The sequence below is a fragment of the Eretmochelys imbricata genome, chromosome 15, assembly GCF_965152235.1.
Source record: "Eretmochelys imbricata isolate rEreImb1 chromosome 15, rEreImb1.hap1, whole genome shotgun sequence".
Taxonomy (NCBI): Eukaryota; Metazoa; Chordata; order Testudines; family Cheloniidae; genus Eretmochelys; species Eretmochelys imbricata.
Window position 1 is genome coordinate 28,615,751 of NC_135586.1, and position 25,973 is coordinate 28,641,723.

General features: G+C 46.5%; 1 protein-coding gene across 1 annotated transcript in view; it reads left to right on the forward strand.

Moving 5' to 3' along the window:
- RPH3A (rabphilin 3A) overlaps nucleotides 1-25,973 on the forward strand; it is a 71,328-nt gene that overhangs the window by 43,372 nt on the left and 1,983 nt on the right. Inside the window, 12 exon segments of the mRNA XM_077835047.1 lie at nucleotides 816-977; nucleotides 7,024-7,104; nucleotides 7,607-7,679; nucleotides 8,834-8,850; nucleotides 10,391-10,588; nucleotides 13,031-13,110; nucleotides 15,904-15,978; nucleotides 18,717-18,826; nucleotides 20,268-20,394; nucleotides 21,574-21,630; nucleotides 22,965-23,116; nucleotides 25,087-25,168. Coding sequence (XP_077691173.1) covers nucleotides 816-977; nucleotides 7,024-7,104; nucleotides 7,607-7,679; nucleotides 8,834-8,850; nucleotides 10,391-10,588; nucleotides 13,031-13,110; nucleotides 15,904-15,978; nucleotides 18,717-18,826; nucleotides 20,268-20,394; nucleotides 21,574-21,630; nucleotides 22,965-23,116; nucleotides 25,087-25,168 — 1,214 coding nt within the window.

Sequence of the window (25,973 nt, forward strand, 5' to 3'; positions counted from 1 at the left end):
ATCTGCTTGGATCTATTGGATGAATCCAGCTGGTCTCAGACATTTCATGCCGTTGAGTTTTCACCCTACTGTGAGACAGAATGAGTTCTGTGTCATTTTTCTCTTCAAAAGCGTGCTCTCCGCCAGCCACCTTCGCTCTGGCTGTTGCTAACAGCTGCCTGTTTTCTTGGTTTCAGAGGAGCAGCCGTGTTAGTTTGTATTCACAAAAAGAAAAGGAGGAGTTGTGGCACCTTAGAGACTAACAAATTTATTAGAGCATAAGCCTTTGTGAGCTACCGATGAAGTGAGCTGTAGTTCACGAAAGCTTATGCTCTAATAAATTTGTTAGTCTCTAAGGAGACACAAGTCCTCCTTTTCTGTTTTCTTGGCTGGCTTTGGTGGCTTGATTGATCAGATTTGTGTGATTTTTAAGAAACCCCTATCATCTAGCTAGGGATAGCTGGTTATTGTAAGCAGGCCATTGTATATTGCCCTCTGGCCGAATCCTTCACTCCCATTGTCCTACTCTAGGTGGCTAATGCTAGCACATTTCTTCTCCCTCCCCCTCAGTTTCCTTCTCTGCTCTTTCTCATCTCTCCCTCCCTTGCTGTGACATGTGCTTGTGGCAGAGGTGGTGATAAAGCTGGAAGTTGCCCTTCCACAAAGCAATGTTAACTTCATAAACACGATAGTTATGGGCAATAAAAAATCCCCAGATCTGGCGACGTTCCCAGAGTTCCATGTGGGGTGATTTGCGATACATGGAAATGGGATGGATTTATAACTGTGATTGAGAAAAGCCAACCTCCCCGTTGCTGTTGTTGCTGTACTTTCAGGCAGTGAACCAATGGTTGCTGTTTCTGGCCGGGGAAGCTACCCACCTCCTAGCCGCAAACCGTCTGAGGTCAGAATGGCTCCAAGTGGCAGCGAGTTTGCTGGCAGGGTTGCTGAGAACTGGGAGTACGCAGCGGAAAGTGAAGTCAACAGAAGCCCTGGAAGTGAGAGAAAGCAATGAAAAGTCTACTGGGGGCGGGATGGGGGGGGAGTGGGTTCCTGGTCCTGCCTGCAGGCTATAGCGTTGTGTAGGATAGTGTGCGATCAGTGTCAGTCTGGAAAGAGCCAGCCTGGAATGAAGTTGGGTAAGTTGTGCCTCTCTGCCTTATAGCAAACTGCCTGCTTTGTCCAGACTGACCCTCCGGAGCTTCCCCCTAGCAGACAAGCAGGACCCCTTCCCCCTCCCCTTAAAGTGATAGCAACCAACACAAGCCTCAATACACCACACTTAGCAGACTGAATGCTGCTGCAGACCAAATAAATCTGGCTTTGAGTGGGGCTGGGTTTCTGGACAAGTCCAGGACCAACACTCCCTTCAGCTTCAGGAGGCTTGAAGCCCAGAGCCTGATCAGGCTCATCAGATTTGAATAACGAGACCAGCCTGTGTCCCTCCCTCCCCCCCTCCCTCCCCCAAGAGGAGCTCTGGTCCCAGTCACTGATGCTGGGCAGACACAGACTTACTCTTTCTTATTTCCTCCCTTGACGCTGACACTATTTCCCTTCTTCACTTTCCCAGCACAAGGGAGAACGGGGATCATGCCACAAACCGTTATCAGGGCTACTCAGCTGAATTTGCTCTGGCCGTCCCAGTGTCCCCTGCTGGGTTTTGCTACCCAGGAATGTTCGTGGGAGTGAGATTGAGTAGCACAAATAATCACCAAAAGCTACGTTTAGAACTGACCATGCAGCAAGTGAATCTGCTTGCACAGAGCTGTGCTCACGTAGGAGGGGACTGCACACTCACCTCCTCCTTGAAGAGAAATAGCACCATTGTTTGCCTGGGTCTGTCTGAGCTGCTCCCTTTAAGCACAAGCAGAGGAGAAATCCTGCTGTCATTATTTACGCCAGACTCCCACAGAATTCCTAGTGGGCTGGATTTTTTTCATGTATCCTCAGTACTTAACCTTGAGGTAGGTCAAAATTCTACAGATGAGGAAACTGAGGTACAAAGGTCGGGGGCTTGCAGTTAGTCTGTGAGCCAGATTTAGCAGCCAAAGAATCCTGGGACCCAGTCCTTCTGTTAGGCCACCATGCTGAATACGTGTCAGACTCTCTTGCCTTTCTCATGCTGGGGTGTGTGTGTGTTTAATATAAATTATATATATATATAGTGTGTGTGTGTGTGTGTGTGTGAGAGAATTTGCAAAGTGCTTTGAGATCCCCAGGTAGAAGGTGCTATGTATATGGCATTTTAGTTGTTATAAAACTAGATTAAATGCAAAACAATTGTTACCTTTGGAGAATTCAGACCGTTTCCCAAACATGTCTCCTCTTCCAAGGTGAGGCGGACAGGTGCCGAGTGAGCCTAGCCATAACACACTGGTGCTGCACATACTCTCCGTGCGGTAATTTCAAAGCTTCATTGATGAAAGCCACTGCCTTGATTCTGCTCAGTGTCACTTGTTCCATGAAAATTTAATGGGCCCCAAGCTCTTGTAAATTGTTCTGATAAAAACTGATGACTGACAGCTTATGCCAGAGCTTGTCGAGGACAGAATTCTCCCTAGGGGGCGTTGTAGGTTGACAGGCAACTTCAGAGATGGCCTTTCAGCAGGGAGCTGAGCTGGTAAATTTATGTTGTGAGCTAAGCACCACTGGAAAAAATCCAAGTTCTCTTTAATTCCTTGGATATAAAAGGAATACTTAATAGCCAACTGCTGGAGATACTAATCATGTAATTCCCTTGCCTGGTGCCAGATGGAGTCTGTGCTTTCAATTTCATGTTCCTGTGAATAACAGAGGTAGAGTGGACTGAATATTAAGGGTGTATATCAGCCTGCGGGTCAGGCAGGAGCCCTCAGAGCACTTTCACAGTTTATCTCATCAACCGTAATCTCTGTTAGACAGTACAGCCTGGCAGTAGTTCTGTTGTTTAATCCAGTCCATATGTATGTGCAGTGGAGATTGCTGCAGTAGTTCCTATTATCTTAGCGTTACTTGCAGCGAATCAGTGTAATCTGTCTATCAGCAGAGTTCATTCTCCTACACACTGGGCTAACCTGGTGCAGTAGGTTGGAAGGACTGCATCAGGAAACTTTATAAAGATTTTCCCCAGTGCACCCAGGCCGTGAGAGCTGGGTGAATACAGCATAAAAACTCCTGTGAATAAGGTTTGCTGCTGAATTCAGCTCAGCCGTGCTTTAAACAAGTGCTTAAATCCTTCCCTATTCAGGAAAGCAATGGGGCTTAAGCATGTGCTTAAAGTTAAACATAAGCTTAAATGCTTTCCTGAATAGGGATGCTTTCCCGACACACTCATCCAATCAGGGAGAAGTAACAATACCATGTGACTCGCATCATTCCCACTCAGCACAGATTGAATGGTGAATCTTTGTTGAGGATTTTTTGCTCTAGTCTCTACCCATGTTAAAAATCAGGGGAAAAAGGATTGTTTGGGGGGAAAAAAAAAAAGAATGAATTCGAGTTAGTTGCAACCTCAAACACAGGAACCACCGGGCTGGATCAGACCCAGGATCCACCTAGTCCAGTACATTGTCCCTGACAGTGGCCAGCACCAGATAAAGGTGGAAGCATGGCTTGCTCTTTCTGTGCCCTATTGAAATAATTCTCGATGTGCGTACGTATTGATAGGGGCACTAGACGTGGTCTGAAGTGAATGGATTGTGGGCTTGATCTTGCCAGGTGCTGAATTCCCTTCACCCCGCAGCAGCTTTCAGGATTAGGTCCTAGGACTGCTTTTCCACCAGGCCATTGTTCAAAAGGAGCGGCAGCAGCCCGCCATTGTATTCCGGTTTAGGGGGCACAGGTTTTTCTCTCTCTGTGACAAAAGAGGAGCATCTGTTTTATCACATCCTATAAGGTCATAACTCCAGCTGTGCAGCAGACAAGGAACCTTATTCTATTGACTATAAATATAACTTTCCAGAGGCCATGCTGATCTGGCTTTGCTTGATCAGCCTCTGTCGGTACCGGTCATTGAAAAACTTTGCTTCACCTTCTTGGTGCTTGCGTTCGTGTCTGATGTGACACGCCAGTCAGTGGTGTGGATGCTTGGCAGCTCTTATGCTCTGATCCCTGTGGGGACTGCTGCAAACCTTCACCTCTTCCTGCCCTCCTTACACCTGGCTGCTGGAGAGGGCCAAGAGGTCAGCTTGTACCCAGAGGTTACCTGACCCACAGAAATGGAGGGATAGGTGATTGAGACCAGTTCTGAGACCTATCAGGCTCTGGGATCAATGGAAGCTTTCATAGTAGTGGGTGTTTGAGACTTTATAACTTGTAACAAGGCTCTTAATCAGTTTCTGTTCTCCACTCCATGCTACACACACACACACACCCGTCTCCTCCTTATTTCATTTCTTCTAAATAGAGCTCAGCCAGTTTCTCTCCCCTCTGAGTGAAATCTCTTGTTTCCTGCCTTCTGGATGGCGTCTGGCTGCAGCAACGCTTCTCCTCTGCGCTCTGCAGCCCTCCTGTGAACAGTGTGATTTTCCTGTGTCAGATAGGTATCAAGAGGCTTTAATTACCTCAGCCTCTCTCATCTGAAATGTCTCCGGCTAGGCCCGAAGCCAGACTGCTAGTTCCATGACTGGCAGGACTGAAAGGCCCTGGAGTGGGCCTAGTTCTGCTGTGTCATGGTTAAGGCTACGATTTTGTCACAGAGGTCGTGGAAGTCACAGAATCCGTGACTTCCAGAGACCTCTGTAACTTCAGCTCATGGCCGCTGGGGAACTGTGGGGTACAAGGGACCCCCCCGAACTCTGAGCCACCTCAGGCATCTGGGGGACCCTGCAGCTTCTGGCCACTGCGGGCAGCGGGGCCCCTGGGAGCTCCAAACTGCCGGGGGCAGCAGGGTCTCTGGGAGCTGCCACAGGCAGGGCTCCCGGCGGGTGGGGGTGGCCCCCTCAGCTCCCAGCGGCAGTCCCTCTGAGCCACGGACAGTGGGGGAACCCCACAGCTCTGAGCTGGGGCCCCCCGTGGGAGCTGTGGGAACCCTGCAGCTCCCCATTTTGTCATGCATATTTTTAGTAAAAGTCTCGGATAGGGCTTCTGTGAATTTTTCTTTATTGCCCTTGACCTGTTCCGGGACTTTTTTACTAAAACTACGTGTGACAAAATCTTTGCCTTAGTCAAGGTGGCGGGGACAACACCTGGAGCTGTGCACAGGACAGGCTGTTAGAATATGTGGCTCCATTGACCAAAGCCCTCTTCTTTCCTTTAAGGGGGGAAAACCGTGATGTGCACAGCTGTGGAGACTTGTGCAGTCAGTGGGGTGCAGTGGTGACCAGAGAGCATCTATCAGTGCTCCTGGCTGTGTGAGATCAGGAGTAGACTGCCTCCACCCAACCCCCACAGAACATCCCTGCTCAAAGTCCCTTTACTTTGGCTTTTGGTGGGTGGTGGTTCGTTGTTCTGCCCTTCATGAATAGCTTAATCCCGCCTCTGTCAATCCCTATGGGAATAAAGTCCACACTATTCCTTGGCCACAAAGCCCATTTCCTTCACCATATTCTCCCGTCCATCTCTCCTTGTTGCCCAGCGTTTTTGGACACAAGAAGCACAAAATGGAGTAAGCCGTTTCGCTGGGTGGATAAATGGATGTTAAGTGCATGCAGTCCATTGGCTCGTTTCACTGTATGTAGCAATAGGATATCACAATAAAGGCACGCTTCCGGAGCACAGCTGGTTTAAAAAGAACTGCGTATGGAACTAGCATTGAAACAGCAGCAGTAAGGAATGAGTGAAATCAACTGTGAGTTATTGACACAGGCGAAGAATATCAGAGAGGAAACGGGAAAATAGCAGCATCTAATAATAATAAAAGTGGGCTCTTATATGGCGCTTTGCACTGGTAGAACTCCAGGTGCGTTACAAAGGAGGTCCGCATCATTATCCCTATTTTACAGATGGGGAAACTGAGGCACAAAGAGGTGACGTGACTTGCTCAAGCTCACCCAGCAGGCCAGTGGTGGAGCCAAATTGCTTCTCTCCTAGCGCTCTATCCATGGGACCACACTTCCCCTGCAATGTCGTTAGGTAACACTGCCTTTCATCTGGCTGTTGGAGACCAGAAATCTCCGTTTTAACCCTGTCTTGGCCACGCCATCATCGGGTTATTCTCCTAACATTCCCCACTGTTGCTAGCTCTGGTGGAAGTGCTGGTATGGACTGGGCTCTGGGGGCTACCGGCAAGTTTGATCATAGTGTCACTAAGCCTGTTCTGAACTGGCCCACGCTAGTCCGCTCCCCTTTGCTGCCACCAATAGGACTGCAATGGTAGTAGCAAAGATGGGAAATTTGGGGAAAATGAATCTACTATAAACAGTCCACACTGTAAATGGGCACTCACAGCCCAGTCACTGAGTTGCTCTGTGCCTCATCGTCCCCGTCAGTAGTACTGGTCCAGCTTTGCAGTGCACTTTACTCCTCCCATCTGAGCATCTCAGTCTGTTGGCAGCTACTCTTGCTATACAGAAAGTGTCGGGAGGCTCTGGTACTAGGTGACTGACTGGTCACTATGGCCCAGGTTTTCAGAACTATTTGATTTCAGTGGGAAGTAGGGGTGTAAACACCTTTCAGATCTGGGCCTGTGTGTGCAAATACATCCCCAGCTCGGTAAGCGGGGACCCTGTTTTAGGAAACTTTGAGATGGGCTTTGAATTGAATTCTCGTGTACTCCCCCCGGATATATCCGAGCAGGGGATGGCCTTTGTGCTAATGCGATTTGTTGTGATGATGGCAGTTTAGGAGAGGGGTGGGTTCTCTTCCCTCTCTGAAAAAAAAAGGGGTTGAGCCAGGCACTCAGCTGGTGTCAATCAATCAGTGGTACTCCACTGATGATTAATGGAGTCATGCTGACATGAGTAGCAATAGACAACACCACACACCAAATCCAGTGATTTTTCTCATGCCACTCGCTGATGTGCATGTTTCTGTCTCTTACCGAACAGCTGTCATGGCTCTGAAGTAGCCTTTGTCTACAGATTCTAAATGCCCCGTTTCGCCTCTAATCTTCTCTCCTCCTTGTAGGTGTAAAACGTGCCAATTCTGTTCAAGCTGCCAGGCCTCCTCCGGTGACTAGTCAGAGCTCTGCTGCTCAACCAGGTACACGTTCTGCTTTTACGTATTCTGGGTCTATTTGTGCCATGGAGGTGCTGGCCTGCATTGGGATGGTGCAGAATGGCTTCCCTGAGTGCAGGACTGTGCTTTGAAGACACTACTGATCACTGGGGTGGATCAGGGTTATCCCCCCAGTTACACACATGCATAGAGGTGTAATGGCTTTTCAAGTATCTCACCATGAACCAGTGCTGGAGCCCAAACCATGACGTGGAAGCCAAGACTCCTGGGTCACTGCTCTAACAACTCGCTGTTCCCACAGGGATGGCTTGGTACAGGCTGTGGTAGGCCCTTGTTTCCTGGGCCTGTGCCAAGAGGTGGAAAAGGTTGCATGCCCCATTCTCTCACTGCTGCTTGATCAATGGTAAAAATGATTCTGTTCCCAAGGACCGATGGGGGGTGGGGGAGAAGGGGGTTTTAATCACCTGCCCTTGAGGGGCCATTGGCTTTGCTGCCTGGTGCAGGATAACAAGATAACTGTTTTATACCACAGCTCCTCCAGTGGGTGGCAGACAAGAGCCCGGGCCCGCTGGGAGATATCCAGAAAGACAAGGTAAAGAATCTCAGTGGGTCCCCATCCACTGTAACGCACTGACTTGGGATCACACGGTTTCCTGCTCTGAGAGAGGTTCCCATCCTTATGTCAAAATGCTTCAAAAGGGTGACAAAGCAGGTGACAGAGTTAATGGAAAACATGGAGATTTTTGGAATGAAAATATCATTCAGAGCAGAATGAATCCAGGCTATTGCACCTAAACTGTCTCTTCTGCAGCTTGCCCTTCTGGTCTCTGGTATTTAACAAACACCATTTCAGATGTTTCCATATTGTAAATGGCCTGTTCTCTGCATCAGGGCAAGAAATTCTTCTAGCCTAGTGACCTGTTGGTGTGGTTACTAGTGAGCCCGTAAAGATAAATGGCTTAGAAAAGGTGGATTAATGGTGGCATTGGGAGCAGATCGCTCTCCCTCTTTGTTTAGTCTGTGTGCCTCACTGGTGCCTCTCTCTGTGTGGCTCCCATTTCTTTCATTCTTCACCGTAATGATGGATTGAATGGCTAAGTCTCTGCCAACGTTAATTGACAGGCCAGGTCAGGGGACTCGCTTTCTGAGCAATTTTGCAGGTTATGATTTATTTAAAGCTTTGCTTTTCCTCTTAGAAGGCCAAATTCTGCTTTCATTTACCCTGGTGTAAATCTGGAGTGACTACTGATGTCGATGGGGTAACCTGATTTGCACCTGAGGAACTGAGAATAGAATTTTGCCCGTGTAGTATTAAAAATAAAATAAATGCTCAAATTAAAATGAATGTCGTCTTTCACCTTCCCTTCCTCGGGAAACAAGCTGTGCCACATTTGAATTTCAGGATGTTAATTATAAGCATTCAGTTCCATCTCCTCTATTAATTCACATTAACAAGGTGCTGCCGTATTCCCCTCAGGCTTTCATTCCAAGATCTGAGAGTAAAAGTGGGTTAGCTATCTGTTTCCGAGCTTTCAGATTTCCCTTGACTGAGTCCTTTGTATTTGGGGAATTCTGACTCAGCAAAAGGTTGGGTTGAAACGTTGCACCTCCACCACTTACGGCTTAACCCCACGGCAAGGAAACTGAGAAGCCCATTATGTAGAGATCACCTGATAAAAAAGCAAAACCCCTCGCAAGTGCATTATGCAGAAGCATAAAGGGCCCCAGTTACGGCTTCCATGGAGCACAATGGGGTAAGAAATAATCCAGGATGAAGTTGATTTGTCGCTCACCATGGATTTCCTCCCTTCTTAATTTACGAGCTGAATCAGCTGTAAGCCAAGCAGCCATCTCGACCAATTGCCGTGGCCATGCTCATGCCCCTTTGTTTTATTCGGTCCTTATGGCACTTCCATCCTTTCGGTATCTGAGCACTGAAGTGCCTGGGACAGATTAGAAGCCAGGTCACCTGACTCTCAGGCCTGTATTCTAGGCAGTAGACCATGCTACCTCCTTTTTGTGTTTGCTTTCAGCAGGAGATATGTTTCCCCCAAGCCTCCATGTGAGTAAAACACAACGTAAAGCTCACCCACTTGGGTATTGGCACCCCCACAAGCATGGGTATAGTATACATAAGGCACAGAAGTCGAGCAGAGTTTTCCCCAAACTCCTTAGCACATCACGGGTTCCCCCTTCTGCCTAGCAATTTGAGGGGGAAAGTGTCGGTATAAACGAGGGGCAATCCCATAGAATGTGGAACGTCAGATTTGCTTATGCAAATAAGAACATAGGAGTGGGCCTGCTGGATCAGACCAATGGTCCATCTTCTGTTGGTGGCCAGTGCCAGATGCTTCAGAGGGAGTGAACAGAACAGGGCAATTCTGAGCTGCTGGCAGTTGGTGGTTTAGGAACACCTAGAGCGTAGAGTTGTGTCCCTGACCCTCTTGGCTAAGAGCCATTGATGGACCTATCCTCAATGAACTTACACAGATCAAATCATCACAACAAGCAATAGGTTCGAAGTGGCAGCAGAACCGCTGCTAGATCTGTGTCACCGTCGCCATAGAAAGGATTCCAGTTCATCTCATGTCTCAAACACACCAAAACCAAGCTACTGGTGTGGTTTTCAAACCCGTGGGTAGCCAGACTGGCAGTAGGTGGCAGAACCTTTCTTGGCGGGTGAATCCTTATAGGGCAACAAACTTAAAAATGATTAAATGTTTTTTAGCATAATAAGGCCATGAGAAGATCCCTCCCTTTTATGAAGGAGTCCACGGAATAAGCTTGAGATGCACTTGTCTAGTGGGTAGGAGAAGCAGAGGGAAGAGGAATTTAAAATTGATAACAAGATCCAATGGCTAGAAGTTGAAGCTAGACAAATTTCAGACAGCAAGTAAAGCGTAAATGTAAGTGAGGGTCATTAACTGTTGGATCAGCTTACCAGGTATTGTGGTGGATTCTCCATCACTGGCAAGTTTTAAATCATGATTGGATGTTTTTCTGAAAGATCTGCTCTAGCTCAATCAGGAATTATTTTGGGGCAGTTCTCTGGCCTGTTATCCAGGAAATCAGACTAGATGATGACCGTGGTCCCCTCTGGTCTTAGAATCTCTGAATCTATGAAAATCAAGTAGGATCACTGTGCAGCTCCAAATCCCAGGTGCCTAAAACTGGCCTAGCTGAACTTTCAGACATGAATAACATTCGTCTCCAGTGCTGCACCCCATCTCATCGGGATCTGTATGTTCAATGCCTATTTTCTTTTGCACAGTGAGCCAGTCAACCGGCCCTCCCCAGACAGACCCGGCCTATTCAGCAGCAGCACCCAGGGATGAGAGAGGAGGTGGTGGAGGTTACTCAATGCCTGCAGCCAGAGAGGAGAGGGCTATGCGCCAGCCTGCCCCATATATGCAAGCCGCCGCCCCACCTGCGTCAGCTGCACCTGCACGTCCGCTCCCGCCGCCTCAGGACGACGAAGAGGATGAGGCCAACAGCTATGATTCTGATGAAGCAAGTAAGTAGCCTTGTGTCGTACTGTCCGGCTCCGATACAGATGGGTTGTTTTGAGCCACGTAAGAAAAGTAACAAATCTTGGGCCAGATCCTGAATATCTGAGGACCTGCTTTTCCCTCTGGCTTCACCAGCGCTCAGTGCCTCTTGAATGTCGCCCCTTGTTCAGAGGGTCAGTGGAGGTGGCTCAGAGGGCTGCGTTGTGGGAATGTGACTATAAATTTGAGGTCAGCAGGTCCCTGCAAAGTGCACCTTGTGCGAAACTGTTCTATTTTTTATGTCGCCTTATACTCCCGTTTTATCTTTGGCAAAAAATGGGAACGCTGTCCTTTTTAAGTGACTGCAGCTTTGATCCTCTGAGGCTCATGTCATGTTCCTGGCATCCACTAAGTGCTTTTAATACTTGATAAATAAGTAATCAGGGAGGGAATTGTGCTATTTTGTGACTCCATTTCTCTCTGACTGAAAATAACAGACCATCTCCAAAAATTCAGCATTCGAGTTGAATAATTCATCCTGTTAGGAAGGAGCCCAAGGGTCTAAGTGGCAACTTCATGCGACTTGGTTTTAAACCTTGAAAAAGGGGAAAGTCAAAAATTGAACTGCTAATGTAGAGCCCCGTTAAAGGCACAGTATTTGCAGAGGCTGAGAGGAGAATCTGGCTCTGACCTAGAGCTAGATCCTGCAAACTTTCCTCATGGGGCAAGCCCATTGATTTCGACATGGCTTGCAGGATCAGAGCCCAGATTTTTAAAGGTAGGTAGGCACCTAAGTCTATGGCCCCAGAACCTTAGTTTATTTTACTCTCTCTAATATTCTGTAGCATGTGTGTAAATGCACATGTCCACATGCGTACGCATATGAGAAGACATTCAGGTGAAGCCTCTATTTTTCTTTAGCTGCAGGAAATGCCAATAGACAGATCCATCCATATAAAGGAGAGATCCTTGTGGTTTCAGTACTTCTGCACTAAGATTCTCTCCCCCCCCCCCCCCCCCCGCGCAATCCTAATTCATGAGCTTACTGGCCATAAGAGTGAAGATCAGGAACTCCAAGAAGGCATCACTTCATGTTTCAATCCTTTTTCTGGGGAGAAAGACAAGGGTGGTTAGGAACCACGAGACAGTCCATAAATATTAGGCAGAGAGGAAAGTGGCCATTAGGAAATTTAGTACAGTGGGAGCCCGTGTTTAACATTTCCTCTCTCCAGTCAAATTTGGGTGAGCACCCAATGAAGTGAGTGTGCAGAACCCAGGCTGGAAACAACATGAAACTTGGGGTGATCGGCAGTCTCTGCTCACTTGGGAGAAGCTGCTGAAGTTCAGGGCTAACATGCACTAGCAGGTCATATAAAGATGTGGTCTGCATTGTGCAGCTGGTTTGTGCCTTTAATAGGTCTCGCTTGTGCTGTCATCTTCTTGTTTGCATGCTGAGCACTAAACTCTTCTAAAACTCTCAGTGACCCCTCCCCTGTGTTCCAGGTAAACGTTTGCATAGCTCTGTCCTGATAATGTTCTGACTACTGTAGCTCCTGAATTTGGCCAGGAGATGCTGTGATGAGAGGTTAGTTGGTGACTGTGTGTAATAATGGCTGCAGTGTTTGAAATGCCCTCTAAATTTGTGCACACAATTTTTCATCTGCAGTCACAAGAGCAAAGGGGAACAGCCTCTAATGACCTGGTCTGCAGGCTTATCCTTCACAGTCCCAGTGAATTGTGCCCATAGTCAATTCCGGATGTTAAATTAGAAGCTAAAATGTATTGCGTGTCATAATGCTGTAGGTTGACGTCTTCATGATGTGATGCAACATGGTTGCCCTGTACTCCAAGAGGTTTGGGCTCTCTATGATGATGGAATGCCCCTTGGCAGAGCAATGCTGTCCTTTTAGGAGACAGCAGCCAAGGTCACGGTCAGCAATTTAAAATGGTGTCTCTGCCTGGGGTAAGTTTTGGGAGGAGGCTTGCCAGGCAAATGACAGGTCAGAACGCTTTGGATGAAGTGAGATTTTATTGCGATGCTTGGTGAGGGCACTGGGAGACCCAGTTCAAGCCCCTGCTCTGACTGAATTGGGGTGGTCTGGGATGAAAAACTCCTTTGAATCAGGCAGGCAGGGACTTTAAACCTGGTCTCCTCCCCCCCACCCTCACGTTTTTGTGAAAACGTTCAAAAGATTTTCTTGTTCCAACGTGGAATGAAAAGAAATTTCGGAACCTCGGGAGTTGCCATGAAATGGAATTGTCGTCCACTGTCAGCTCTCACTGGCATGGCAGAGTGCGCAGTGGACTATGCGGACACCCTCCCTTCCTTAGCGCTGCTCTGCCTTTGGGGCTAGGAGCTGCCAGGGTTTCATATTGGTATCACTCGGCTGGGTGGATGAAATATCTCCAGTGGCTTTGTTCTTAATAAAACCATCTCTTACCTTTCCCTCTCCCCCCTTGCTAATTAGCCACGCTGGGGGCGCTGGAGTTCAGTCTGTTGTACGACCAGGAGAAGAGCTCTTTGCACTGCACTCTCATCAAAGCAAAAGTAAGTGCACCCTTGAACAAAATAAAATGACTTAAGAGTAGGCCGGACGGCAGGGTCTGATCCATTATCCTTGGCCCCTGCTCATTCTATGTACACAGGACATTGTCCTCCCCTGGAAGAGCGTATTTCAGAAACGCCTCTCTCTGTTTTCATACGCTTCCCAAGACCCAGTCTGGTTTCCACCTAACCGAATGCAATGGAACTGAAGCTAGTTCTGCCGCCATCTCTCCCCCCCGCAGCCAGGCGACCCACGCAGGCGTTACTAACAAGGATGTGTGATCTCCATTTCTGTAATAGCTGGGTGCTGGAGGTAACAATAATTCCCTTAAGGGTAAGGTGTAGGATTCTCTGCCCTTCCAGCTCGCTGCAGACTTGGGAGGAGGTAGGACTGCATTGGGCACGTCTAAGGTTCCTTCCAGCGCTAGAGCACCGACTGGCTCTAGACAGACTCCCTATTCCAAGTGTAGGGAACGTTTTGGAAAACTCTGCTGTCTCTAAAAGTGGCAGAAGTGTTTTTTTTCCCAGTGTAGGAGACATAAGTGAGCCCCTGTTCTGCCACCCAGGAAAAGGCAGATGGGAGGGTCTTGTATCGCGCCCTAAGTGGTAGCAAGGCACGGGCTCAGTCTGATGGTTAGTGGTAGCAAACTCTCCTGCGGAAGGCCCTCCTCCATAAACAGTCTGTCCCTGGAGACAGCAAGTTACAGCGTGGGTTTCATCATCTGCTCTCGCGTCCCCCTCGCATGCATCTGCTGCAGTAGACTTAGGTAGGCAGGATAGCTAAGCCACAGCGACTTAAGGCCACCAGGTCCTTGAATAGGCTGTTTCCCATGTGATGTGTCTCTGAACTGGAATCCCTTTGCTGGGGTATGTCGTTAGGAGATGGATGAGAGGAGGTTATTTCTTGCAGCAGTTGAGCAGATAATGGAGACTTGAGCCATCTTCAGAGGCCACATGCCAGGAGCTGGCATCACATGTTTGACTGGAGCCTAGCTGAAGGCAACCTATGCCTGAGCGTGCAGATGCGTGTTCTGGATAGGAGTGCATCCGAGCGGCTGAGTGCGCTGTAATTACCCACCAGCTTGCTCAGGTTAATTGATTTCCCACAGCCATCTCACGGGGTTATTGGGTTACTTCTGCCCATGTGCAGCGGGTTGATTATAGCAACTGTAACCAGGACAGTTACTTGAGTTACACTGAAGATAATTGGTGTAGTTAATTCCATCTCCTTTAACCACCTGCAACAGCCATTAGTACCAAGGCTCTCAGAATTGAGCAGGGGCCTTGCAGAGATGTCAGCAGACAAAGTTAAGATGTCAGCCCTTTATTTCCAGGATTCCTGTTTGTAATGGTTCAGTCGACTTGCCATTTCTGTTCATGCGATCAGGCAAAATCAGCAACGTTTAGCTGCCATTGAGTGTATGTGCAATGAAACCCCAAGCTACAGCACTGTGAGCAATGTCTGGCTAGGTCCTAAAACTCTACTTTCATTCTTGTTAAAATCGCAAAGCAGAGAAGTCCACAAAATCTCTGAATTTAACAGCACAGATTCAGGTCTGAATCCAGAATTTGTTCCTGTCACTAGGTAACACCACCGCCCGCTGACATTCACAGATACCGTACCTGACTGCCCGGTGCGCCCACAGCACTTGTATCGTATCTAGTTAGAGCAGGTGATGTCAGGCTACCCGAAGTACAGCAAATGAATCAATGCTGCCATTCCTCAATATTGCCTGATGGGAACGGGCTGCACCCTGCAGTGACAATTCCCCAAACCTCAGATCTGACCAACAGTCTGATTTCCCATAGCAGTGAACATCTCAGACTGAAACACCTGACTCAGCACTTCTAGAAGATCAGGCCCCTTTTAAGGTGCCTTGAGGTGGGCACCCAAAATCCCGAGTCATGTGGGAAAATGTAGGCCCAAGTGCTTTCTGCTGCAGCCAGCTGTGTTTCAGTGGTTTGTGGTGAGGTCATAGGATGGACTTGTATCCCTAGTGCCTTGAGAAACAGAGGTAAAGTCCTGAAGCCTAATGCGCCTCCCTGGGTAGAACCCTGGTAGGTCCCACTGAAGGTAACTGGGGATCCTGCAGGCCTGAGGGGAAACTGATGTTCACATTTCACCAGTTCTGTAGGGTGAATGCCATTGAATGCTCGAATTCCTGCAGGAGGTACCGCTGTCCTGTAGAGAAGGCTGGTAATTCCAGTGTGTAGACGTGCTGGTGGTAGTGAAGTGTGCAGAATTTTCCACTTTGAAAATGCCAACGTGCACCTCTGAACATGCCTCATCTTTTACTGCGTCCCAGCTTCCCGTGCACATTCGCTCTCTCTGGAAGAGCTCAATCCTCTTAAGGGTTCAGGAATGACTTTCTGGATGAAGGAGGTCTCTCCTCTTTGTGCTAAACATGCTGCCCCAGCGGTGTCATTTCAGGCTAGCTCTTCAGCAGCTCCGACCCTTTCGTAGGGGATGAAGACGTGAAGGCAAACCTTTGCTTCTTGAATGTGAGTTTGGAAGCTGGCTGGGGATAATGCAGACCTGTCCGTTAGGTTGCACAAGACTCAAACACAATGTGAGCAAGTCAATAGCAGAAAGTAGCATTGGTCTGATATTTAGAAGCTGAATTTGAAGTGTTGGTTCAGGGTTGGGACTGTTCCGCTTATTCAGAACAAAGAGCCTTGATTTATTCACCACATACCTTCCGTTCCTTTTATTAATTTATAGCTCGTAATAAACTATTGCTAAATCCTTCCCCTCAGTGCATTTAAAGATGGCTAACCCCCTTCATTATCTTTTAGGGTTTAAAACCAATGGACTCCAATGGTTTAGCTGATCCTTATGTAAAGTTGCACCTATTGCCAGGAGCCAGTAAGGTAAATATCTATCAATTAATTTGCTTAACTCTGTTACATTGAAACAGTGAACAAAAATATTACGGTACTGCTTTAGAGTGGAGATTTTTCCAAAGGACTGAGATGGCCAATTCCCATTAAAATTAATAGGAGCTAGACATTCAAATCCTCTAGGCTGCTTTGGAAATCTCAATTCACAGGCCTAAATATATTCCACATGGAGAGAAAAATCTCCAATGCTGCGTTAATCCTGAGTACTGATACTTTTAAAACTGAAAATAACAATAGCGTGGAAGGAACAAGAGCAGGTCTCAAAGGCAGCTGCTCTATTGTTGTTTGGAAATTTGCCTTGGTCTCTCACCTCTGATTTCTGTACACGGTTGCTCCTTGCCGTTATCTAGTATGTGACCTGCTCAAGAAAATGAAGCCTTGGGCCAAGCAACCTTCCTGACACCTGTGTCTCTTAGGATGAATGGTGCTTTTGTAGACGCTGTGCTGTAGGTCCTGGAAAATCGGAAGTGTGAAACCTACCATAACTCAGTAGAGACGAACTGCACTAAATGGTCCGCTATTCCCCAACTCTCTCAGGAGCTCACACAGGCCTTCTAGGACATTGCCTGTGTGATGGCTGCTCACCAACATTCAGAAAAAAGATGCTTTCTGGATCAAGAGATGACTGATCTGAACACCCCTTAACACCGCTGATGTTCATACCTGGATGCAAACAGATGGGATTGGCTCAGTGGGCTGAACTAAAACCCCAGAGCTGAGAACACTTGTTGTGTTGGAGAAGTTTGAATCCGATTATTTTTTAATCATGTTGATTATGGTGATGCCTAAGGACCCACCAAGAGCAGAGCCCGTGGTGGGAGGCCCTGTACTAACACAGAACAGCAGAGCATCTCTTCCCTGGACAGTTTGCAGTAATACTCCTTGCATTGGCTGCTTCTGCAGCTGCTCCTACCAGCTGGAATCTCTGACAGGTTCTTCTCAATCTGGATCTGGACTTTTCTTTGTCTCAAAGCCAGCTCTAGTCTTTTTCTTCTCCCTTGGCACATGAACATAATCAGTCCAATTAAGCTTATTTACACACTGTGTACCAAGCAGGATCCTCCTCCACCTGATGACTGGCTTCTGATGCGCTCATTGCTGTTAAATAGGACCTTTCCCTTTGTCCCATTGAAGTCCATTTTGTTATTAGTGGAGAAAAGTGCTTATTATTGTAAGGATATCAGCATCTCCTTAATTTTGGATGGAAATGAATAGGACACTGGTGAATGGGGAGTGGAATAGCTTAGCCTGGTGGTCTTTGTTAATGGATGAGCGCTCCCCGATTTCTGAGAGAGGGTGTTTTTTCGTATTGCCTTCAGTTTTGCATTTTTCACAGCAGCCTTGCAGAAGCAAGCAGCGTACAGGACATCTCGAAAGACTAATACCTAGTTAATGAGCACAGAGACGCTTCAGAGAAGGTGACATTGTTAATACAATGCAAAACATCTGACACAAAATCTAATTATTACTGGAGTTTGAAAGATCAATTTTACTTTGAAGGTTCTTTGTGTTTTAATTAGAGCTGTGAAAAATATCCACCAAGTGAGGAAATGCTCCAATTATTTTCTTCATCAAAGAAAGCTCTGTTAACTCCCGCTCCCAGGACCAGCTGAAAATTGAATTCAGTGGAGAAAACTTCTAGGAAGAAATGAACATTGTTGGCCCACTGCCTAACAAATGTCTCTTCTGTTTGCTGTGGGGATTCAAAGATTTTTTTCCCCCCTCTCTCTGGCTGAATTATACTCAAAAGAAATGACTGAGGTGCCACACTCTTTCAAAATAATGTTAATAAAAAGTTTGTAATTTACACTTTGTGCACTTTGGGATCAGATTGGCTCAAACATCAAAACAAAAGAAACATTCCAGCACACCCTCAAAATACAGTGGGCAGAATCCATCCCTAGTGTAAGATCTGAGTAGTCTATGTCCCCAATGTTTTGGGCTAGTGTTCCTTTCTTATCCTTTTTTCATACGTTGGAAAAAAATTCTCCAGTTAGAAGCATCTGGGATCTTGTTGTTAGCGTTAGGTGCCTCTGTTGATCCAATTCTCATTCATGGCGTATCTTTCTACTTTGCAACAGTGGAAGGAGGCTACTAATCTTGCCCAGGCAGAGAAGCCCAGCCAGATGTGGAATCTCGATTTAGTAGGAATACAAATTTTTCCCATGTGGCACAAGAGCTGAAGAAGCCAAAACTTCACTAACTTGAGAATCAGTTAATTTTCTGTTTGTACAAGGGCTGAATTGGCCGAGAGTAAGTAAATATGAACAAGTCAGAGAGAGAGACAAGAAAGTTCCTGCTTAGACTTTCCATTTATTTTAGGCCACCAAGTTCATTTTCCAGTGGGCTGTGCCTGACCACCTAAACTGCCATGGCACGGTAAACACCACAAACTTCCTTTAGAAGAAGAGGCCATGTGCATCTGGGTCAAATTATGAGGATTGGAGTTTGACTCTTAAATGAGATTAGTTTGGTGACTTTGGTTTACAAGCATTACTTAAAAATATTAAAAATGTTAGGTTAGATCCTGTAATACTTTGCTTGGGTGAGTGGCCCCCCGTGAAATCAAATACAGGGGAACCATGGGACTGCTCATGTGAGGAAAGATCATAGGATTGACCCACTGTTTGCATAATGCTTGACCCGGGACCATTTTAGGCAGCAGTGTGTGTGATTTGTTCTTTGTTTTGATTTTTGAAACTCAATAGTCAAACAAATTGAGGACCAAGACTCTGCGCAACACTCGCAACCCCATGTGGAATGAGACCCTGGTGTATCATGGCATCACGGATGAAGATATGCAAAGGAAAACACTCAGGCAAGTTGAAGACAAAATCCCAGTGTCTTACACTGGGGATTACAGTGGACGAGAAGCTGGGTATGAGTCAGCAGTGTGCCCTTGTTGCCAAGAAGGCTAACGGCATATTGGGCTGCATTAGTAGGAGCACTGCCAGCAGATCGACGGAAGTGATTCTTCCCTTCTGTTCGGCACTGGTGAGGCCACATCTGGAGTATTGTATCCAGTTTTGGGGCCCCCACTACAGAAGGATGTGGACAAATTGGAGAGAGTCCAGCGGAGGGCAACGAAAATGATTAGGGAACTGGGGCACATGGCTTATGAGGAGAGGCTGAGGGAACTGGGCTTATTTAGTCTGCAGAAGAGAAGAGTGAGGGGGGATTTGATAGCAGCCTTCAACTACCTGAAGGGGGCAGTTCCAAAGAGGCTGGAGCTAGGCTGTTCTCAGTGGTGGCAGATGACAGAACAAGGAGCAAGGCTCTCAAGTTGCAGTGGGGGAGGTCTAGGTTGGATATTAGGAAAAACTATTTCACTAGGAGGGTGGTGAAGCACTGGAATGAGTTACCTAAGGAGGTGGTGGAATCTCCATCCGTACAGGTTTTTAAGGCCCTGGCTGGGATGATTTAGTTGGGGTTGGTCCTGCTTTGAGCAGGGGGTTGGACTAGATGACCTCCTGAGGTCTCCTCCAACCCTAATCATCTATGATTCTATGAAAGTGCACTGTGATGGGGAACTGGGTGCTCCCTCTGCACAGGGATGAGTGACATTCCCTGCTGCAGCACTTAAAGTTAGCGACCTTTGCAACCCTTTAAGAAATTGGGCAGAAGTAGAGGTGAATGAAAAACGTTCGAAGGATCAGTTTTCCATCAGAAAATGCAGCTTAATCAAAACTGCAACATTTCCTGGGGATGTCGATTTTAGATGACATTTTTGATGTAAGAAAGTCTTAAGAAATTGTTTGGATGAAGTCAAAGTGAAACATTTTGACATTATCATTTTTTATTTCCTTTAAACTTGTGCACTATTATATTTTAAATAATGTCTATTTAATATTAAATATTTTATATTCTAGTTTGACATTATCAAAATGAAACATTTTTACCTTATTGAAACTAGATGTTTTCACATTATTCTAGCAAAATGTTTCAATGATTCTGAATTGACATTTTTCAGAATTTCCGTTCCACAGGAAATTTCAGAATTTTGGCTTTTTGTTCTGAACTGGAACAAATTAAAAAATGTCAGAATTTCTTGAGGAATGGCAATTCTGTTTTCCAACCAGCTCTGATCACAAGTTAAACTGAGGCTGCTAGATTTGGCAGGGATCTTAGATGTGAGATTTTTAGGCTTTGCTGTTTACATTCCTCCCACAAACAATTCTTTTGGGTCGCATAGCACAGAGTCTGAGTTGGGAAATCCTCCAGCCCATTCAATATTAGGTCTCTTTTCTTGTTCGATTCAGGATCTCGGTGTGTGATGAAGACAAATTTGGCCACAATGAATTTATCGGTGAAACTCGAGTTTCTTTGAAGAAACTCAAATCCAATCAGAAAAAGAACTTTAACATCTGCTTGGAGAGAGTAATACCGGTAAGTCTCGTGAAGATCTGCTATGTTGTCATTACTTCTGGTGCTCAATATAAAAGTAGCATTCAATGGGCTTTGGAGTGGCCGTGAATTTGAGACTCCTGAGTGGCTGTGACCTGTGAATGTGAAGGTGTCTGGGAAGGTGCTCAGAACCTGAGGGCCAGTTTGTGGTCTCAGTTGCGGCAGTATAAATATGAAGTAATTCCATTGTAGGCCATCATGGAGATCAGAATCTGGTCCAAGCACTGCCTGGCCTGCTGGTGTGATAGGGCAGTTCTTCAGTGCACGGGGCATTTTGTTTCATGGACTAGCACAAGTCTAATTTATAAGATATTAAGCCCCCTGCCCCTCGAAAACGTCTGTGATGTGGGCAAAGGGCAAAACTCTGCTCTTGGATCCTCATGCTGACTCTTGTACCCTGGTCTCCCAGACGGAGTTCTGTAAACGTAGGAAGAGCAGTGTAACAGAGCTGAGATCACTACTTTAGGATTGAGAGCAGATTTTTGCCCACAGGCTTTAAACAAGGAAAACTAGGCAAATTGCTGAAGTAAGATCACTAATAGTGCTAGCAGGAACCTGTCTGAGCAGCCTATGTGGAGTTCCAGCATGTCCTGTCCAACTGTTTACAACTAGAGGCGGAATCCTAGGTAAAGGACTGACCTCATGAGCGAGTAGCATATTGCATGCTCCCGTGTACAGCTTTGGAGGTGAAGTGGAATATGGGTGGCTTTCTTCCCTAGAAATAACTCATATGGATGCCCACAAGCTGCTTTAAATATTTGAATGGCGGTAGCTCCCCTGACAAGACAGCACCCTGCAATCCAGTATCCTACCACAATTTTTCAGAAGGGAACTTAGGGGAGATGATTGATTACCTGGGTGGGGAAAAGATTGCACGCCTGTGTGCATGGAATAGATTCAGATCTATGGCTCTGGCCATCGGAAAATAGGAATAAAGAAACTCTTGAAGTTTGATGGGTCGATAGAAGCCACATCACTTGCTGAAGAGCCTGTAGGTGTGTGGGACAATTTCACAGCCCCCCGCCCCCCGTGGTCAGTAAGGGTGGCACCATGGCTGAGTTTGACCTGTTGGGTGTGTGCATGAATATTGTTTCTGTAGGGAGAGACCTCTCTCTGCCTGTGGAGTTATTAAAGGGAATCTCTCTTTGTTCCTATTCCAAGATGAAGCGGGCTGGAACGACCGGCTCCTCTCGCGGGATGGCACTGTACGAAGAGGAGGTAAGATCTGGTGCTGCCCATGCTCCTCTGGCTCTGCTTTCAAGGGGCATCCTTAGCTAAGGGTGAGAGGCACCGTTTTCTATCCTTTTGGTGCCACTAGTGAATGATGGATTTTTTGTTTTATAATCCCACTTCCAGAGCCTCTCAGCCACTCCGTACAGTGCAGGGCCGTCGTGAGAGTCATGCTCTAGGGGTGATGGCGCTGCAGGAGGAGATGTGTTTGCAGCGTGTGCCGACGTAGCCGCTCTCTGTGAGCTAGCTAGCTCGAGCGCTGGTAGCAGTCAAGCACCGGCGGCATGGATTACCGCCGGAGCACATAGCCAGCGAACTGGGTGGACTTGTACATACCGCCCTGCCGCAGTGTTACTGCCATTGGTACTCGCGCTAGCTAGAGTGACGCTATCTTGGGTATAGCTACACGTACTGGAATCCCGTCTCTGATTGCCGTGTAGACGTACCCGAAGAGTGCACCGCTTCCCTGTTATCTGCCTCTTCAGTGAGTAATGGAATTGCTCTCCTGATGCCCCCAGTATAGAGCCAGCTGGGGTGTGGGATCCCGAGGTCGTTCCTGCGTCCAGGTCTCTCACGGGGGAACCCGTGATGCTACCGGTTGGGTGGGAAGTGCAGATCTCTCTAGTGCCGGCTCAAACGTCTAGTCATGGTGCTGATGCGAATGCTGGAGGTGAGTTTCTATGACTGCTTTGCAGGCCTGGATGATGCAGGCATTTCCCCCATGAGCCATCACGTTTTCCCTGTTTGCCGTGTGACGAGAGGGGAGGGTTAGTTAATGGTTGTAGAAGGAGCAGCCGAAGTGCCAGGTGGGAGGTGGAAATGTTACAAGTGCGAACTCTCTCCCTGTTCTGCCTTCAGAGCATCTGCTTGCAAACGCCCTGTCAGATTGTAGGTTCGTTCCAACCTGAACCGGAGACTAAAAGGTGCCACGTGTGACCCCCCCCCCCCCCCCCCCCCGCCGACAAAGCGAAACCAGCTAAAACTTTCTAGCAAGCCATTGAACAGGGTCTGCCGAGTTTAACCTAACTGACACATACAAACCTTTTCAATCCTTATTGAATATAAAAAATAGAATCATCATAACTGGACGTGGCTTCTGCACATTGTATTGGTCACCTTCAACAAGTAGGTTCCTGTGTTTAAACACTTCCTCGCCTTCCTCTGTAATCTCTCATGGTCCCTTTTCAAGCTTTTCCTTTAGTCATTCCCTCTTTCCTGCACAATGGATTATGGTAAGTCCCTGCCTCCAATATTCCCATGTGGGTGTGTTTCTGGTCTCTCTTATCCCAGTCCCCACTCATTCCTCTGGCTTCCTCTCATAGGTAGACCGCGGTGGTGATGTGGAAGAACGAGGAAAGATCCTTGTGTCCCTCATGTACAGCACCCAGCAGGGAGGCCTGATTGTTGGCATCGTCCGTTGTGTCCATTTAGCTGCAATGGATGCCAATGGATACTCGGATCCTTTCGTTAAACTGTAAGTTAGAGCCCAAAAGTTCTGATGTTTGTTGTGTCATCATGCGGGGAGCAAAGTCCATGATGGAGCGTGTGCAAGGGGGGTTACCTTAAAGCCTGGTTATTGTCGGAGGAATAACTCTCTGTTAACCATGGTGGCTTCTAATTCTGTAATGTACCTGCTCCATGAATTTCACTGACCGAAATGCGTTTTAACTGGCATTAGTGCTGCAAAGCCCATACAACAGGGGAAGGGTAAAATGGATTCTATCCAGCTTCATGCAAAACCAATGACATTGTCAGCTGAACTGTAACTGCAGGCTCTTTGGGATTGCAATGGGGCATGCTGCCATTCACATGGTGCAAATTCTCACACTCTAAGTGGGCTTCTGATGCGCCTTTTCCAGGCGCATTCCAAAGTGATTCCAAACTCAGCTTCTGATTCTTCACTCCTCAAGACGCACCAGTGTAAAATGGCTGTAGCAGAGTGGAGAATCAGACCCTCAATAGCGGACCCGTTGGGATTGAAGTCTTGATAATCGTGTGGTATAATACACAAAACAATCTCGCCATTGGCTGCGGGGCATGGCCGTGCATACGAGATTCGCTGTTCATCCCTGCTGCCCAGATTCTGATCTGTCCCATGCCCTTGCCATAAGCAGAGCCATGCTGGCCTTTACTGCACTTCACGGTGGTGCTGCCTCTGGAAATATGCATTTTTTTAAGAATCTCTGTACAGCTAACAGTTACATGGGACACTGCAAGAGGCAGGAAGAACACCGTGTGCTATTCACATTCTCAGCTCACTGCAAAGTCAAATGACATGTAATCAATTTGTAAACTTGGCAAATTTTAATTTGAAGCTCTTAATCCGGAATAGATATTCCACAGTTATCCTTTCAGCTAGAACTTCCCTCTACACCTAAACCATGTAGATATTTTTTTCCCCTGGTCATTTTCCATTTCCTTTCTCCCCTTACAACAAGAACACTTTCCCTCTAAAAAATGAAATGAAAAACACTGATAACCCCTGCCCATAACGATCCGCAAGTCTTGTTAGCTGTTCAACAGAGTTGAATGTTTTTCCTCCTGTGTCATGCTTTATTCTCTCGTGTGCTCTCCAAATAGAACACTGAGATTTTTACTTTCAAAGGTAATTTAAACAAAGATTTAATTAATACAAACTGTACAATTTAGCATTGCGTTTGGACTGGACTGTTAAGACTGAGCTAATTGTTTCCATACTTATAAGTAAAACTAATTCAGTATGCTAATCTGTGCTTCATTAAATGCTAATTGATTATCCGCTGTAGTTGGGTTTTTTCCCAAGTCTCTCTAGACTACTCTTGAAATTCTCAGGAGCAGAGGCACAATGGAATAGCTCCCCATGGAGGTTAAAAGCATGGTTTGGCATCATATAATAACCAGCTTGTCTACTACTTGTCAGTGTCATGATTATTTCAGCCTCTCCATGCTCGTAGCCCTCACTAGCATCAGTCAAGCTCTTTTCGACTTGTACGTGTATTTCCAATTTAGTCCCTTGGGCATTTCAACACTCCTCCAGCCATTTCTTTGATCATTGCAATTTTCCCTCCAAGTGCCTTGTGAGAAAATTGTGGAGCAGGTTACAAATAAACTGCCTCAGTGCGATCTCTTCTACAAGCTTGTTCTACAGCAGATCCAAGTGAGAGGAGTGCTAGCTATTTGGATTTAACACGATTCTTTTTAAAGGTTGTCTTTCTAATCTAAGTACCACCAGTGCATCTATATAGAGAGATTTATGCTGAATTCAGTAACTGGTGCAAAGTGAATTGTTCTAGTCTTAGACTGAATGATCTGAAACAGGTTTTTTACTCATTTTGTGATTTTTATTAAGTTTTAACTTCCTTAGCTATTGTTTTTCCAGTCCAGAAACTCCTTTTTCTTTAATTTTCAAGCTGGCTCTGTTCATTCACTTCACTTCAGTTCTAAGATGCTTTATGTTGCTCCTAGTTGGCTGAAACCTGACATGGGAAAAAAGGCCAAGCATAAGACTCAGATTAAAAGGAAGACGTTGAATCCTGAGTTTAATGAGGTAAGGATGGATCCCCTTTTTTAAATGGACCAAACTTTTAATTCTTTGTGCATGTGAAACACAAGGCATTGCCAAGCAACAATTGCTCTTTCAGGCTCCTTTCTGTCTTCAAACTGTTCAGGGCTATTTCTGAAATAAATGAGTACAAAGTTAATCACCACCTATGGAGGATAGGATTATAATTCAAAATGATCTGGACAAACTAGAGAAATGGTCTGAAGTACATAGCATGAAATTCAATAAGGACAAATGCAAAGTACTCCACTTAGGAAGGAACAATCAGTTGCACACGTACAAAATGGGAAATGACTGCCTAGGAAGGAGTATTGTGGAAAGGGATCGGGGGGTCATAATGGACCACAAGCTAAATCTGAGTCAACAGTGTAACGCTGTTGCAAAAAAAGCGAACGTCATTCTGGGATGTGTTAACAGGAGTATTTTAAGCAAGACACGAGAAGTAATTCTTCCGCTCTACTCTGTGCTGATTAGGCCTCAACTGGAGTATTGTGTCCAGTTCTGGGCTCCACATTTCAGGAAGGATGTGGACAAATTGGAGAAAGTCCAGAGAAGAGCAAGAAAAATGATTAAAGGTTTAGAAAACATGACCTATAAGGGAAGATTGAAAAAACTGGGCTTGTTTAGTCTGGAGAAGAGAAGACTGAGAGGGGACATAACAGTTTTCAAGTACATAAAAGGTTGTTACAAGGAGGAGGGGAGAAAAATTGTTCTCTTTAACCTCTGAGGATAGGACAAGAAGCAATGGGCTTAAATTGCAGCAAGGGCAGTTTAGGTTGGACATTAGGAA